This window comes from Aulonocara stuartgranti (genome assembly GCF_965226115.1).
Source record: "Aulonocara stuartgranti genome assembly, chromosome: 3".
In the NCBI taxonomy this organism is placed as follows: domain Eukaryota; kingdom Metazoa; phylum Chordata; class Actinopteri; order Cichliformes; family Cichlidae; genus Aulonocara; species Aulonocara stuartgranti.
The window spans coordinates 57,857,491-57,875,467 of record NC_138941.1 but is presented as its reverse complement, the minus strand read 5'-3'; the positions used below and the strand labels follow the sequence as shown (position 1 = coordinate 57,875,467).

At 39.3% G+C, this 17,977-nt stretch overlaps 2 protein-coding genes across 2 annotated transcripts; one reads left to right on the top strand and one right to left on the bottom strand.

Moving 5' to 3' along the window:
• Positions 1 to 2,299: 2,299 nt before the first annotated feature.
• LOC309701675 (uncharacterized protein) lies at positions 2,300 to 6,359 on the top strand. Its single transcript, XM_082525822.1, has 6 exons — positions 2,300 to 2,364; positions 3,480 to 3,743; positions 4,493 to 4,741; positions 5,593 to 5,700; positions 5,873 to 5,938; positions 6,153 to 6,359. Exons 1-6 carry the CDS (start codon positions 2,334 to 2,336, stop codon positions 6,257 to 6,259), a joined length of 825 nt encoding a protein of 274 aa, XP_082381948.1. The 5' UTR covers positions 2,300 to 2,333; the 3' UTR covers positions 6,260 to 6,359.
• Positions 6,360 to 15,741: 9,382 nt separating this feature from the next.
• On the bottom strand, positions 15,742 to 17,835 carry LOC309701663 (ladderlectin-like). The gene is made up of 6 exons (XM_082525814.1): positions 17,759 to 17,835; positions 17,611 to 17,678; positions 17,128 to 17,222; positions 16,900 to 17,028; positions 16,197 to 16,305; positions 15,742 to 16,107 (listed from the first exon to the last, which is right to left on the bottom strand). The coding sequence occupies exons 2-6, from the start codon at positions 17,669 to 17,671 to the stop codon at positions 16,013 to 16,015; spliced, it is 489 nt and encodes a 162-aa protein (XP_082381940.1). The 5' UTR covers positions 17,672 to 17,678; positions 17,759 to 17,835; the 3' UTR covers positions 15,742 to 16,012.
• Positions 17,836 to 17,977: the final 142 nt, after the last annotated feature.

Below are 17,977 nucleotides of genomic sequence, written 5' to 3'. Positions count from 1 at the left end.
ATATATATATATGGGTATACTGCAAATCTATTTCCCAATGGGGACAATAAAGTTACCATTGACCATTCTGGTTTAGCAGCAAAACTGTGCACCTACCCTTGTCTGCCGGAAGGGTGATAATGTTGTTGTCATTACTAAGTGATGCGAGTGCCTTCTTCTTCTCCATGGTGATGCTGATTGTTGAGACAGGCTGAAACTTTCATCCATAGTTGCTCTGCTTCCACTTCAGCAATATTGTTGTTTCGAATTGCTGTTTCTGTGGCTGTGATCAGTTCCACTAGCTGGATTTGTCTCGGCGTGACAGGAAAATTAAACCCTTTAGCAAGGATGTTTTTCTCTGTTTGGGTGAGCTATCTGTCAGACAAATTCTTCGCCCACTTGTCCACATCCTCAGTGTCACATTCTTCTCTCTTCTGGCTGCTGAGGACACTCTGTTTATAAGATTGGGGAAACCTGCAGCCAGCTGGGGCTGAAGAAGTCACTTGGATGAGTGACGAAATGTTTCTCCCGCTGAAAACACTACTTCCAGATGAACAGTATCAACTTTTGGAGATACAATTTTTAAAACATCACAAGAATTAAGCCTACATACATGAAGTCTCACAGTGTGTGTAGACTGTGAGACTTCATGTAGGTGGTATATAAACGTGTAAGTGTAAGGTGTGGTTCACGTTTTTCATGAATTATGTTCTTTGTTTTTCAGGGGAACCACTGAGGAAGAGATCCTCTTTATTCTCTTCTGAGGCTCCAAAGACTCGTCTGTAAATAAATGTCTCACCATGAGCTGATTCACAAAGCCTGCAAAGACTTTTAAAATGTGTTTTTAAGAAAAAACATCACTGAAATACAAATTACATAAATAAAACAATAAAAATTAAATACATTTTTATTGTGATAGTTACTCTTTGTACAACTGAAAAAATGGGAAATGAACTTTTCTGGGTCCATTAACTCTAAAAATTAAACAGACCCCTCATAATTTAGCCTCTTATCAATTTTGGGTTAGCTCTCATATCAAATATGTCCACAAATGATTCATATGCCTAAAAACATGGATCCATCCTAAATTTTGCCTTTACACATGATTTACTGATAACAGCAATGGTTTTGGATCAAAATACTCTCTTCAGTGTTCAACATGCTTCCACTACAGACTTCTTTTCGTGTACTTTTATACATGTTGTAGCTTGTTTTTTATATACAGTTCATTTAACTGGAGTCCAGATGCAGAATTTGAGTTCCCATTTAAAATATACCAAGAGGTTATTTCAGGTGTTTTTGTCTTCAGTGAGTATTACAGTTTTACACAGTAAATCAGCCAATGAGATGACACTAAAGACAAAATAGGGGCTTGTTTTTGTTTTGTTAAATTGTCCTTTTTTGTATAAGCTTCTTTGTAGTAACATCTTCAGTACAAAATCTTCCCCACAAGATAATATCTTTGTGACACCCTGCCTAACGTCTCTTGAGAGACAGGAATGAATATTATGTACACACACACACACGTGCAATCCTGACAATTCTGTTTTACATACCCATATGGAAAATAAAAACGTATAAAAAGACTTGCATCAGCTTTAGCTTGCTTCATATAGTGAATCATATAAGGCTTATATGATATGATTTACTCATGAAAGTGGAAACTTTCATATACTGTTTAAGTAAGTATCCAAAACATACAAGTTCCATTTATATAATTTTTCAAGGGATCTTATATCTGTTTTCACTCTTGTATGCTTTTCATACAAGTTTTACACAAGACAGATACAAACCTTTATAGATTTATTTATATATATATATATATATATATATATATATATATATCTTTTCCATATGGGTATCTTTATGTTTTTCAGAGGCTGTTTTTTCTCACTTATGAGAATGGCAGTTGGTCACTATAAACATAAATATATAAATGATTATGGCGATTGGTTGCCAATTAGTTACTAGGAGCTGGGTCATGACAATATGTAACCAAAATCTATCTTTCAGCTCTAAATGAATGATAACAATAAATCTCAGTGAAAAACAGGATCATTTTGGGGTGGGAGGACGTGCCAGGATCGTGACATTTTGAACAGTATTAATGCACAAGTCTTTACATCTTAATTGTTACACATTTAATGCGATACACACAGAGGGTTAGGCTTTTGTACTTGTTTAGGTGAAGGTGGTTGATTTGAAGTAAATAAGGTGGAGCCACAACCCCTGACTGTGAGATGTGATGCTTTACGTATCCACACCAGCAGGAAGCTGTGGCCTCTGTGACAGAGGTGTGACTTAACCTTCTCAGGCCACCATTGAGCCAGTGAGTATATCAGCAGCCAAGTATCATGGAGGTCATCACACTTTGTGCTATTGTTGGTGAGTACTGTATTTATATGTGAGTGCCGTCTGAAATCCACTTTAGCGGCTGGCTAATGTGTTTAATTTGTGCTCCATAAAGACAATAACATTCAAATAACATCAAAATTTAGTCCGGGCTGTGATGAGGAAGTGGTTTCTTTTACAGTTCACTTCCACATCTGCTCTCACAACTGGAGGCAATGTGACACGATTTAGCAGAAGTAGCAAATATTTGAATTTTGATGTTTAAAGTTTACTAGTTTTTATTAATTTTTTTCTGGTGTGTGTTGAGAAAATATTCAACTTTAGTTTAAGGATGTTTAAAGTCTTAAAGGCTAAATTAGACCAACTTTATTCATTGTAGCAACTTTTGATTTAACCCTTTAAAACCGGTCAGAGATGGCACGCTCTGTTTTGCGTAACTATTTTTAGATCGCGGTAGCACTGCAACCATATAAGCTAGCGCAATAATTTTTTTTCGCATATGAAACCGGAGGAGTTGAACTTGCATCTTATGCCATCAGCTTGTCCTAGGTCATGGTTTCCTTCCACATATAGCTTTGCAAAAACTGCATAAAAAGCGCTTGCAGGAACATAAAAATAAAACTATGAAGACACTCAAAATAAATTTCCTGTGGTGGGAAACTATTTTGTGCAACTTTTTTGTATTTACAGTTTTGAGGGATAAGCCTATTGAATTTCTCTAACTAGAAATATATGTTAAAAAAGCAAAAAACATTTTCAATTTTTTTGTAGTTTATTGCACTTTTTTGCAATTTATGTAATTACTATGCACTTGATGCAGACACAATATTAAAATCTGGGCTATAATGGTTGTATTGATGTATAGCAACTTGAAATGCTCCCAAAAATGGCACCACAGCAGGTAAAAATATAATATAAGCTCTGGTGGACTTGGTTCTATGGTAGGTCTTAAAGGGTTAATGTATGGTTTAGGCACTTTATTTTCAACTTCATAAACATGGACAATAGTATGAAAATACTCATAAATTTTCATTCCTGCAAAGTATGCCTTTGTGTCAGTCAATAAGAATGTTTCCACTAATAACCTAAATATATTTGTGCATTTAATTAAAAATCTGAGCTTTCCATCATTTATCTGTTTTGTGCAGCTTCTCTAAGAATCATTCCCAACAAATCCCAGTTCTTCCAGTATGAGTCTGTCTCCATGAGCTGTGGGCAGCAGGACAACTCCTCAGTGTGGCGTATTAAGAGGAACACGTCCTTATACATAAACACAACATGTCCCTCATCCTCAAATGGAATAGATGAATCTCACTGCAACATCAGTGACCTTTACCCAGCAGACACTGGAGTTTACTGGTGTGAGTCTGCAGCAGGCGAGTGCTTCGATGCTGTCACCATCACAGTAACAGGTAGGTTTCCACTAAGATATGTTTCATTCTTCTGTTAACAATGGACTTAAAATGTGAATCTAATTGCCAGGTCATGTGTTTCAAATTCTTTCTTTTTTAAAAATATTTTGCATTCCTGTTCTAAGGACTCTAAATGAATGATGATGAAAAACAAACTCATGTGAAAATGGCAAGCTGATAAAAGCAGTTCAGTTGTGATTTAGGGCTTCAAGAAATGCAGTTGTGGAATATACTGCAAACTGTCTGTGGTAGGGAGGTATTCATCTAGAAGAAACTTTACAAGCAAAGTTACATAAACTTACATAAACCTTGCTTGCTGTTACGTATAACAGAAACAAAAAATACTTCCAGCTCCTGAGCACCTCCATGTCCATTTGCTTACAGTCTGCTTGAAGACATAACTCTCCCACCCTCTGCCCAGCTCAGTAGTCTTAAATAACGCAATGTTTGCATTTGTGCCGTCCTCCTGCTTTCCCGGTGACACTGCTGACATACCCGGTCCAATAATTAATATTAACCTGACAGAGTGCACATGCATGTTTGAGTATAATGTATGTCTTAATACTTTCTCATTACTTAATTAACTTAGATTTTTTTATACCAGCATGGATTCTTGATTTTGTAAATTTATAGCGTGACAAGAAGAAGAAGTTTTGCTCTTTGTTGGTTTGTTTGTTTGTTTCAATTAAAATAGCCAGAACTGAGTAGACTCCAGTATCACGTTGACCTTTTGCATATTTGTGTTTCAGCTGGTTCTGTGATCCTGGAGAGTCCCGTTCATCCTGTGATGGAGGGAGATACTGTAATTCTGAACTGTAAATACATGGCCACTCTCTATGATAATGTCATAAGTGAATTTTACAAAAATGAGCTTCTTATTGGGCGCAGCTCAACAGGAAACATGACTATCTACAGAGTCTCTAAATGTGATGAGGGACTCTACAAGTGCAACATCTCTGGAGCAGGAGAATCACCTGACAGCTGGATGACTGTCAGAGGTAAGACTATTATTATTATTATTATTATTATTATTACTTCGTTTAACTGTAGAGTGAATTTTATTAGGAACAAATGTATACTGGCTTACGCCTACTGAATCTAAGCTGCTTTAAATTGATCAAACTGCTCCTGGCAGTGTGATGATATCAGGATGGTCGTATTTTGAAAGTTTTGTTGATGACTATGTGAATCGCATTTAACAACGTAACTGTTGGCTTACAAAGATAAATTCATCTAATCTTTTACTTAAAAGTGCTATTTTAAGTCAAAAAATGTATCCTGACAAGTACCAGTACAGACTTTGCTGGTACTTGATGGTGTAATAAAAGTAAAAGTTTGATTGTGAAGCGGTCCACTCCCTGCTGCCAATGTTCACCATCTTAGATACAGAGAGGAAGTAGGAGTAAGATGATTATGCTCATGCAAGTTATCCAGTTTCATCACCTGTCATTACATATGTTCTGGCATTGTGCAGTAATGGTTATGCATGTTAATTTGTCAAAACAGCAGAATTCCTCGACATCTTCAGAAAGTGTGACGTCTCACACATTGAAGGAGCGTTGTGGTTAAGCTTAGACTTCACAGCCTTCTCCAGTGACAACAGTGAAATCCTCTAAACTGGATGTGTCATGCATGTGCAGCTGACAGATTTAAGGAGGTGAAATAGTGCAATGACGTCAGGGGACTTTCTTTTCTGTTCCCGATAAATTGGTTGGCAAATCGAAGGATCCTCAGTTCTGTTCTGCCCTAAATCACTGATGATGAAAATAAAGAATAATAAAGAGCCATGTACACAGTGGACATAGTTGTTTCCATCATCATGCTAACCTGTGGTTTTTGTGCTTTGAAGCAGGACAACCTGAACTGCGTCATCCTGGCCTGACACACTTTCGGTTTCCTGTGGCTTGCATCTTCCTCTTATTGTTCTCAGCTGTTCTGCTCAGCGTCAGCAGCAAAGGTATGCATGCAGAAGAAATTACTATCTTGTGAGATATGAAGAGTAACAATCAGAAGACTGTTACAGTTTCACTCCGCTAAAATACTGTAAATGAAACAAATAAACATGTGTCCAACTTTTATCATTTAAATGCTCTGCAACACTTTGCTTGTTTGTTTTTTTTTTGCTGCAGGTAAAATTGACCCTGTGGTCGTGCTGTACACTGAAGTCATCTACACACAAAAGTGCAGGAGAAAAGGTTAACACACATATACAGAGACCTTGTTATTAATCTAAATAATAATAATAATAATAATCATAATCATAATAATGGCACCAACTCAAATTTAAACATTGAGTCCCACAATCCAGAAATGACTCATATGAGTGAAATGCCCCCGACATGTTGGTGCTAAGCACGCTCATTTCCTGTCTGGTCATTTGCATCTTTACTTTTTTCTTTTTTTTGTTAGGTCGACGACTGAGGAAGAGGTCCTTGTTGTTATCATCTAAGGCTGCATACAGATGCGTTTGCACACACACGTCGTGCACTGTGCTGACATATAAAGCTGACAGCTGATGAAGAGATAACGGTGATATGTTTAAGCACTTTAACCCACTTTGTGCTCCACACTGCACCTGCAAAGAAATATACATATTAAAAAGAAAGAACAAAATAAAGAAATACACTAGAACTGGAAATCCCCACTGGCCTCTTTTTAAGTAAACCCATTTAAGAAATAAATAAATAAAAATAATAATATATATATATTTTTGATAATGGTGGTCATGAATGAACTCTATGTGTTGCATTTAGTTTGTGTACTAAACATGTTTTTTTTTCCTTGAGTGCATAAGTGCAGAAAATTGACTGTCCCCTGTTAACTTTAAGATAAGATCAATTCTGATTCTGCCTTCACACAAAATGTAATGACACACACTGCATGCTCACAACATGTTTCATGTAGAGAATTTGTACACTATTTATACATTTATATCTACTTCTATACCGTTTTGTACAGCCACCCTCATCTGATCTAAAAATACATTGGAGTTTGTTAACCTGTATTTCAGCTGCATTTATAAAACTATATTTTTCTTCTTTTTAACAAAGAAAAATGGAATACAAAAAAGTACATTATATTCGTCAGCATTTAAATGCTTTCATATGCACTCTTTTTTAAACCTTAGTTAAACCTTTAACTTCTCCTGCTGTCATAGTCACGACAGTATTGCCATCATTGTCGATTAATATAAATGCATAGTTAGAACTGACTTACACATTTGGCAAATTGATTCAGCGATCAACCATATAATGCAAATACATTAAATCACTAAAAACCATGAAATCATTATATTTATGAACTTTTCTGTTTGTGAACATGAACTGGGAATAGACCCTGTGCATGAGAAAATACTAACTTCCTGGTTTGAGACCGGATGTAGGGTTGTACATTTCCGGTAGCTTTACTTTGCCGTCAATCGCTACTGCGAACATATACTCCAAAATCATGTCCAAAACTCGAAAACGGAAAGATCGCGTTAAGTTACAAAGAGCAGAAGGTGGGAACACTCACCACTGTTGTGTCATAAAAAATCTAATGATCAACTTTGACGTTTAAAGAGTTTAGATTTAGTTACTGTTAATATCAAAAATACAATGCTGTCCTTTGAGATTTTAACATAAGACTGTGAGTGTAATGGATCTAAAACTGTTTAAATCTTCAGAGCCCTCTACAGCCTGGTAACATGGAAACTTTTAAAACATCAGCAGAACGTTTCAGTAATGTAGTCTAATTTGTTTTTTTCATTTAGTAATAGAGTCCATATTATATCAACAGCTACATTCACCCTGGAGAGAAACTAGTGAGGGAGACCATCAGGACCAAGCTGGGTTTCTGGGTCCAGAGGTTTGGAGAAACTTCTTCCCTTTCTTTCATCACAGCTGTCCTGTGCCAGTTCTGTTGACCCACTGAAAGAGGCATCATTTAAGAAACACCAGGAACACTGAAGCTCATGGCATTGATCAAGCAGGACTCATGATCTTCACCAGCAGCTCCCTCACAGGGAAATCTTCAGCACTCCTCCGTAGGCCCGCCCCAGGAGATGGATAAACCCAGCATTTCATGAACACTGTGATGAGACCTTTAGCTTGTGTAATGTTATAAATACTCGGATACTCCCCAGAGGCTCCGGACTTTTACATAAAGATATTATATTCAGTCCTGTAGAAAGTTATATATTTAAAAAACATATGATCCTCTCTGGTATGAATAACTCTGAATCACTTTATGGTAAATAACACACTATCTGCAAAAAACTGTGAAAGAATTCCAGATGACAAGTTTGTAGTTCATCATACAAGTGACGACCTTTGACCTTCATCAGGTTTTATTTAATTGTGTCAGAGAAACTCAAACGTGCTCTTCATGCAGCTGAGTACATCAAGTGTTTAAAACAGAAGCTGTGCAGGTCTGAGATCAGCAGCTCTGAAACACCAAACTGAGGTCCTGGTAATGCTGATATATAGTGACATAGTTACATGAGTGATTAATCCTTTTGTTTTTTTTGTCTTTAACTTTATCAATAAAACAGCTGCAGCTTTCACTACAGCACATGTGGTACTTTAACCTTTGTATTGTTTTCATCAGTTCATTTTGCAGTTAACATGTGAACATGTTGGATGATCTGTCTGCTGTCATTGGGTGGTGCTGAGGTCTGAATCTGAGGGCAGCTCCTGTAATCACAAAGAGAATAGAACCAAACTCAAATATAAATTTTATCCCTCAAAATTGAAATAAAGCTGATTCTTCTGTCCTCACACACTCAGGATCTGAAGTTCTTCTCTTACATTTTTTTCAGTATTACAGTACACTACAGTACTTTAATCCATAGTTCCTGATTAATGAGGAGCTACAAGGTACAAGCTTTTTTTTTTTTTTAAGTTATTGTCTTTACAGATGTGGCAAGAGACTAAAAATATGCTGTTGTTTGCACATATTTAATATTCAACTCTGCACAGGAGCTGAAGCAGGATGCAGCCTGTTGCTTTTACAGTATAATACTTGTAATAAAAGTACAGTAACGGTAATTGGTGACTGAGTAGCCCGGAGCGTTTCTCTTGATTTCTTTAGTCAGGGTAAATTCATTCACCTGCACAGATTAGCTAAACGAACCCTGACAGCCGAGTGCTCATCTTAGCTAGCTAGGTCTCAGGACCGAGCTAAGGACGGTAGTTACGGATTAGCTGACAAACACGTTTAACTTACCGAAAAAGTGCAGCAGGGCCTCGGGTCCTTCTGTCGGGTAGTCCAGTTTACTGAAGAACACCTCAGGCTGTCAGGTTAAAACACTCGGTCGTGTTTTCGTAGCGTAAACGCTGGCCCTCCTCTCAGAGCCTACGTTCTATCTGCTATTCCCGAACAGAGATACGCAAGTTTCTCCGTGACTGCAGCTGCCAGTCAAAGCTGCTATGATGACGTTTCACCCCAATTTAACATCACCGCGGTAGGAATTAGAATCAAACTTATGGGAGAGGAGACCCCTTGAACATCAATCAGCGTGATGAGAACTATTGATAACAAAAGAAAGAATCTTTGGAAAAAAATTATCTGAGGAGAATAAATTTATTTTAGTCTGACCCCAGTCCCATCCGCTAACGTGGGTGAGGCGGGGTTTATCACCTATACACCTACACCTATACCTATACACCTATACATTGTCCATCTTTTATACAGTCATTGGTTTATACACTAAAAAAATGGAAATTACTTTGTTTTTATATTGAACAAAATAATTTCATGTTTCTATGGTGAACCTAATTAAATTATGTAGCATCTGCATGAAATTCAACAACTTAATTTGTTCTTGTTGAGATGACATGTTAAAATCTAGTGAGAGTGCTTAGTTGCCTGGACTCACGAAACTCACAAGATCACATGAGATTTTAAATGTCAGTAAAATCACTGTAATCTTAGCTTTCCTACTTTTTTTAAGCCTAGCTTGAGAGCTCAATGGTGTGGTGGTTAGTGTGGTTGCCTCACAGCAAGAAGGTCCTGGGTTCAAATTCACAATCAGTGTAGTTTCAAGTGGGTTCTCTCTGGCTACTTTGGTTTCCTCCCACAGTTAAAAATCATGCAATTAATAGACCTAGATTAATTACACTTCCAAATTACCTATACGTGTGAATGAGAGCTAAATGGATGTCTGTCTCTTTGTGTTAGCCCTGCGATGGGCTGGCGACCTGTCCAAGGTTAACCTGCCTTCTATCAATTCTGGGTTATGCTCCAGCCCTCCTGCAACCCAGATAAAGATAGGAAGATCTCTTTTAATCACAGTTTCCTCCAAAAATGTGAGATGCTGTCAAAGATTTCTCTGCGGCTGAATAAAAGATTATATACACACAAAAACCAGGTTACACTTTCATTTTACCAATATAATGATCTGTAAATCATTTGTGTAAATCATCTGCCTGTGAGAAAATACACACAGTCACAGCAAGACTTCAGACACAAAACCCCGAGGCTTTCATTATTATATCTGGAGACTTTAACCATGCCACACTGGATTCTACTCTGGCTGCTTTTCACCAGTTTGTGAATTGTCCCACAAGAAGCAACAGGACAATTGACCTACTGTATGCTAATGTGAGAGATGCATACAGAGCCACCCCCCTCCCCCCACTAGGGAAGTCAGACCACAACCTGGTTTACCTACAGCCACAATACACACCCCTCGTCCAAAGGCAGCCGGTCACAACGCGCTCCATCCGGAGATGGACCCCAGAAAAGGAGGATGCTCTGAGGGACTGTTATGACACCACAGACTGGGATGTGCTCCTGAGCCCACATGGTGAGGACATAGAGGGGGCGACACACTGTCTTACAGACTACCTCAACTTTTGTGTGGACACGGTCGCCCCTGCTAAGACGGTACGGTGTTATCCTAATAACAAACCGTGGGTAACACAGGAAGTCAAAGCTGTCCTCAACATGAAGAAGAAGGCTTTCAGGAGCAAAGTGAAGGAGGAGATGAAGGCAGCACAGCGGGAGGTGAAACGCTGCCTGAGGGAAGCAAAGGACACCTACAGGAGGAAGGTGGAGCAGAAGTTGGAGAGGAACAATATGAGGGAGGTCTGGAATGGTGTGAAAACCATCACAGGCCACAACACCAAGAAAAGCACAGTGGGGGGGACTGTGGAGAAGGCAAACGAACTCAACAACTTCTTCAACAGGTTTGACCAGCCCACAACCCCCCCACCCTCACCTTTACTACAGAGTCCAATCCCCACTCTCCTACCTCCCTCGCTTCCCCCCCTTCCTGACACCATGACGCCCCCCTCCTCCAATCCCTCTCTCAGCAGCAAGACATCTCCCCCCCTCCCCTCTTCCCAAACATCTCCCAGTGTCACAGTGGATCAGGTCAGGAGACAACTGAGGAAGCTTCGCCCCAGAAAGGCAGCAGGCCCAGACAAGGTGTGTCCTAGGATGCTAAAGGCGTGTGCTGCTGAACTTGGGGAGCCGCTACAACGAGTCTTCAACCTCAGTCTGCGACTGGGGAGAGTGCCCGCCCTATGGAAGACATCCTGCATCGTCCCGGTCCCCAAAAAGAACCGGTCCAATGAGCTGAATGACTTCCGACCGGTGGCACTGACGTCACATCTTATGAAGACTCTAGAGCGGCTCTTCCTCAACCTCCTCCGACCACAGGTACAACATGCCCAGGACCCACTACAGTTTGCATACAAGGCGGGTGTCGGAGTGGAGGATGCCATCCTGTACCTCCTACACAGAGCCCACTCACACCTGGATGGGGGAAAAGGCACGGTCAGGATCCTGTTTCTTGACTTTTCCAGTGCCTTTAATACCATCTGGCCCTGTATGCTTCAGGAAAAACTGAACAGGATGGAGGTGGACCCCTGCCTGGTGGCTTGGATCTCCGACTACCTCACCGACAGACCACAGTACGTCAGGCTGAAGGACATCACGTCTGACACAGTGGTCAGCAGCACAGGAGCACCACAGGGAACTGTGCTGTCCCCTCTTCTCTTCACCCTGTACACCTCTGACTTCTGCTACAACTCTGAATTATGCCACATTCAGAAGTTTGCAGACGACATCATGGGGTGTATCTGGGATGATCAGGAAGAGGAGTACAGAAGTCTGGTGAGGAACTTTGTCGCATGGAGTCACACAAACCACCTGCAACTCAACACCTCAAAGACTAAGGAACTGGTTGTGGACTTCGGGAGGTCTAGAGCAGGTCCACTGCCGGTTCAGATAGAGGGGGAGGAGGTGGAGGTGGTCAACAAGTACAAGTACCTCGGGCTGTGGGTGGACAATAAACTGGACTGGTCATGCAACACAGAGCACCTGTATAAAAAAGCCCAAAGCCGACTGTACTTCCTCAGGAGGCTGAGGTCTTTTAACATCTGCAGGAAGCTCCTGAGGATGTTTTACCAGTCGGTGGTTGCTGGAGTACTTTTCTATGCTGTGGTGTGCTGGGGGAGCAGCACAGCAAAGAGGGACTCATCCAGGCTGGAGAAACTGATCAGGAGGGCTAGCTCTGTGGTTGGCATGAAGCTGGACACTCTGGTGACAGTGGCAGAGAAAAGGACATTAAAGAAACTGATGGACATTATGGACAATGCCAGGCATCCTCTGCACACGGCCATTAACAACCAGAAGAGTCTGTTCAGTGACAGGTTGCTTCTCCCAAAGACAAGAACTAACAGACTTAAAAACTCCTTTGTCCCACACGCCATCAGACTGTTTAACTCCTCTCTGGAGGGGAGAGGGAGGGGAAACAGGAGGACAAAGGAGGGAACAACTAAGCTGTAGTGCCTCTTCACCTCACTGTGCAATACCTTTTGTGCAATACTTTTGTAAATAGTCAACGGTGCAATAGACTCAATACTTGAAATGTGCAATTCACTTGTATTTTTATTTTTATTCCTATTTATTCTATTTATCCCCTTCGTATATTTTATTTATATTGTCTCTGTATTTATATATATGTGTGTGTGTATAACTCTGTAACTTCTGTCGGTGCTGTGCTTTTTTGGAAATCGAATTTCCCAGAGGAACCCACCCGAGGGATTAATAAAGTTCTATCTTATCTTATCTTATCTTATCTTATCTTATTTGCTTTATTTTTCAGATTTTAGTGTGAATCTAAAAAAAACCCCATTATCAGTTCTTCTACTTTAGTGCTGTGATAATATGACAAATACAGAGAAAAGAAGACAAACAGAGGTTTAGGAACGAAGAGGAAACAATCTGAGTGCTTTAGACCCAGACTACATGAACCATATCCACAGCCAATGACATTGTAATTATGTACTCGACTCATACAGACTGAGGACTACCATTTCCAACTCCCCTTTGAAGAGCTCCACTTCTTACTCAGCTTCCTCCCTCCTCTGTTCATCTTTTACCTGCTGCTGGACTTCAGTCACTTTATCTTCAAACTTGGAAGAGAGAGAAGGGAATATAAGAAAGGAGGCTAATCTGTAATGAATGCCTACATAAGTTAAAGCAGAGAACATTTATTTGCAGAGCAGTCTCCCCCTGCTGGTCATAGAGGTTGAACAAACTTTGCTCCATTGTCTTCACTTTTCACACCCAGACCATAATTTGTTGATGATGCATATGATTACAAGATTTATAACATTTATCTTGATTGTAAGATTTAAAGATGAAAAGTGCAGTGTAATTATGGACAAAACACACACACACACACAAAATGTGTCAAATGCAATTTGCCAAACTTAGCTGCATCTCCTGCTACACGCAGCTACTTTTAGTAGTAGTATAGGTTAGTAATAAACTGAACTGAACACATGTAAATGAGGTGGGACTTACTATGTGCATAAATGGCTGAGAGGCAGAAAATGGGGAAAACAAAATAAAAACAACAGTCTCATCAACGATGACTTACTGAGGATGAATTAATCACTAAAAGTAACTTCTATTAAAGTCAGATTGGAGTATTTATCATATTAGAGTATGTATGTATACACTGTGTATTAACAAATATAAAACTGATATAAAACTAACAAACAGCCAATATATTTCATCATACATTGAGAATAGCAGACAAATCAACAATACGACTCTTCCAATTAATGGCTAATTAATATTGTGCTGAACACAGTCCAAAACATTCAATAAGCCACATCAGTGTCCACTGTCTGTCTAACAAAGGTAAACAGAAGTTTTCACTATCTCTACTAACTAATGTTATCTTGTTTCAGGATACATAATACCTGCTGTTATCCAAAGACGCATCTGCTTACCTGTATCTTTTGCTCATTTCTCCTCTTTTCTCTTCTTTTTCTAAACCGAGCACCTGATGGCTTCAAACTTTTCTTGTCCATCTTCCATTGGTTTTAATTTTGCACTCTAGTATGAACACCCATCCCCCAACTCAAGAATCACCACAACATAACCTAACAGACCTGCACCTTAGTTCACAGATTCACTTTGTCTAAAGTGTATTTCTGGGATTTCACACAACCCAGGATTCAAATCATGAATACATAATGGGCTTGGATTTACATCATTATGAATGAAATGTGCTCTATTTGGAAGCAGTCGGCCCCCCTCCCCTTTCGAAGGGTTGTGTGTGAGACTTTAAATCAGGGGTGTCGAACTCCAGGCCTCGAGGGCCGGTGTCCCGCAGGTTTTAGATATCACCCTGTTTCAACACACCTGAATCAAATTATTAGTTCATTAACAGGCTTCTGGAGAACTTCAAGACATGTTGAGGTGATAATTTAGCCATTTAAATCAGCTGTGTTGGATAAAGGACACATCTAAAACATGCAGGACACTGGCCCTCGAGGCCTGGAGTTCGACACCTGTGCTTTAAATCATCAAGCTGTAAATTATAAATTTTAAATTGTTATTGATCCCTTTAACCCGAGTCCTAAAGTGTATATTTATTTTCTTACTCTTCTTATATTTATTGTTTGTTTACTTGCACTGCTGTAACTGGAGCCTCGTCGTCTCGTCTCTCTACATACTGGACTGTATGTAGTGGAGATGACAATAAAGTTTACTTTGACTTTTCGCGTATAGAATTTCGAAAAAATATCGGTGCAAATTATAAGTCTTATTATAATATCTGGTGTTTTCGTGTTTGTTGTTTTGTTTTTATTTTGTTTTATTTTGCGAGTTGGTTATTAGATGCCGCTCCAGCCACCAGTGAACCCCTCACCGCCCCGCCCTCTCCTCCCTGTGCCGCAAGCAGCAGGCGCACCTCGCAAACGGAGGGCGTCCTTACTCCCAGGAAATGGGCGGCAGAAAACCGATCGGTGCCTATGCCATTCCCAATATGCGCTGGCTGATGTCGGGGCAGCATGAGTACGAGCAAATTTACTCATGTAAAAATATTCATGCTGCCCCGACGTCATGCCAGCGCATTTGCCTTTCTGTGCTCTCTGTGTTTCGCTTCGTTCTGGGTTACTCCTATTCACCCTGGTTCTGTGTGTCAATTTTTAACTTTGAACACTTGCCCCTTCAAACATCTCTGCAAAGGCCTGGTGTCAAACTCCAGTCATTGAGGACCAGTATCCTGAAACTTTTGAATACGTCCCTATTTTAAGTTTAATTTATTTTAAATTACATTTATTTAAATATACTTGAGTAGGGTTAGGGGTTGCCACCTCAGCATGCAGCATAGTTTAACACACATTTATTTAGAGCAATAACATTGTCTGCACTTGATTTAATTAATATCAATAGTTTTAAACATCTGTTCTGTCCTTTCTATAGCAGCTGGTAAATAGTGTGCTTTTGGATGTACTGCAAAGATGAGAACTACCCTCAATGCTTTACACTCTATATACACTCTATTTAAAAGGCAGGAGTTATTGTTAACTGTAGTTAACTGGTGCTTGGCAAGTATAACCTCAATATGAAGGATATTAGGTTGAATTTTTAAAATCTCTGTCCACTCTTCTGTTTTATCATTTTTGGTTTGTTTGTTTTTTAAGATGTTGCAGGTAGATATTAATCTACACTTATATATGGCTAAACACAAGATACATGACACAGAAAATATGCTTGACTGAAAGCTTTAATGCTGCGTAAAACACAAAAAAAGTTTACTCTGCAGAAAAAAAGTGCTCAAATCAATCCTTTGGTAACACAATCAGTGTGCTACTGTTAAAGACACGAGGCCTAAAACACAGTTGACTTGTCACTTTGTTCATCTGGTTCGGTGCTAGAGGGAGAGGACAAATGCAATGGTGGAAAGTGAAAGAAAGCAAAATAGCAAGCAGAATATAAACACCATTATATATCAGGGTGTTTGTGTGGTAACGGCATTTTCATGCTTCAGTGCCGACCCAGCGTCTTGATATTTTCCTGGCACAGATAGATGGCAGATTAACATGACAGTGCTGATCATCCCAACATTTGGAACCTGCAATTTTCAAATTCAGAAATCAGTAAAATATTGTACACATTTTTTTAATCACAAGAACTCATGTAAATCAATGTGATTTCAATTACCGCTATAATTTATCTGCAGACAATCCTGTTTCAAATAATTATTGGGCTCTCCTCCGCACCAGTTTTGATAGTTGAAACGGCTCCCATCACTCCACAACCAAATACCCTCCTAGAGGACAGAAATTGAACATAGCATTAGTCCAGGTCAGAATATTGAGGCTAGCCACAGTTTTTACAGATCAACCCACCGTCATAACTTTCGATCTAACCAATTAGCAAATCTCTAATAGGTAGGCAATATTATTTAAGCTGCTTGTAACTTTTTGTGTTAATCCCTGTAGTCCATCTCAGATCCTCCATTAATATAGACAACAATCTTTCAAAAATGATGGTGATGAGTCACTCTCATGACTCATCAAATGACACCATTGACTGGACACCTGGTGGCACGCAGTGTGTAGGCGCTGTATTTTCAGATCGAACCAGCTTGAAACCTTGCATCAGGTAGCACCACCTATTACCATCTAATGAAAAACCCTCAAAACTGAGTTTAGTGAAGTCAAGCTGAATACAAACTACTGGAAAAGATGCATATAAGAAATAGTTAAAAAAAAAAAAAATTCAGTTAAATTTTATTTATATGGTGCCAAGTTTCCTCAAAGTAGTTTATATTGTAAGATGCTAAACAGATATAGAGACAACTTCAAAAGACAGGAGAAAAGACATATCATAACACACTTATTGTAATGATAAAAAAAAATACCCCAGATGCATCAGTTCCTCCAACCCAAGTTACTCCGTAGCCATTATGGGCAGTCAGCCTCTGAATCAGCTGGTGCTCTGCGCTGGTGTGCACAGATGCAAGGTTTGCTCCCATGGACAGGCAGTTTCTCTTTAATGAAGAGTGACAGACAGAGCAGTTTTTCAAAGTCACAACTGGACTAACATGTATTTTAATAGCAGTGTTGGAGACAAAGTAAGAGAAGTTTACCTCAGCTGTAGCCCAATTCATGGCTCTTGGAACATAGAGAAAGCAGCGACGATGGATCCGAGACCAACCATTCGGACAACCCCTGCACCTCTGTGCTGGAGGAAAATAATTCATTGTAATAATTCAGAAAAACAATAAAACCGAGATTATGGTTCCTAATTTAGAACAACTATTTTTTTTTTTTTCACAAAATGTGCCGTTGCTCTTTTAATACTATGGTGTTCTTCTGAGTACAAGCAAAAAATATTAAACACACTTCTTGTGTCAGAAAAATAATAGAGTTGCTTGTATCTTTTTTTTTCTCTTTTTGGATGCTCGTTCTCAATCCAAGTTCTCTATGTAACAATCCCTGCCTCCTCTCTTTCTCCATTATATGCAGTTGTATTTCATATTTAACTACATATTTAATTATATTTTTGTCATGTTTTCTCTTTATAATGCAATGATTTCTTTATATAATGACTATTGTGCTGCAATACTCACCAGCAACAGTGGACATAGCCATCATCACACAAAGAAGTGCAGACACAGTCAACAGCTTCATGGTACCTCTGTGTAAAAACAAAGACCCAAAATGACTGACAGTTCATTAAATAAGTGATAGATGATAATTTGAGAGTTTGCAGCAGACCTTTTGTTGAGCGTCTTCACTCTTTTCAGTATCAGCCAGTAGCTTCAGTCTTCCAGAGTAGATGTGCGAATAGAGTTGGATCAGTGTTTATATACAGGATTCTCTTTAATTTACATAGTTGCAAAATCAGGAAATGACACTTGTCTAGGGTCTAGATTGACTGGGGTTGTTCCAGATATAGATGGGAACTGATGATGGATAACCACACAGCATTGGTGG

Coding starts and splice junctions, on each gene's coding strand:
- LOC309701675 (XM_082525822.1), top strand. CDS start 2,334: ATGGAGGTCATCACACTTTGTGCTATTGTTG. Junction 3,744..4,492: donor TGTCACCATCACAGTAACAG/GTAGGTTTCCAC, acceptor TTTGTGTTTCAG/CTGGTTCTGTGATCCTGGAG. Junction 5,701..5,872: donor GCTCAGCGTCAGCAGCAAAG/GTATGCATGCAG, acceptor TTTTTGCTGCAG/GTAAAATTGACCCTGTGGTC.
- LOC309701663 (XM_082525814.1), bottom strand. CDS start 17,671: ATGAAGCTGTTGACTGTGTCTGCACTTCTTTGTGTGATGATGGCTATG. Junction 16,306..16,899: donor GAGGAACTGATGCATCTGGG/GTATTTTTTTTT, acceptor TCTGTCCTCTAG/GAGGGTATTTGGTTGTGGAG. Junction 16,108..16,196: donor TCTGCAGATAAATTATAGCG/GTAATTGAAATC, acceptor TGAAAATTGCAG/GTTCCAAATGTTGGGATGAT.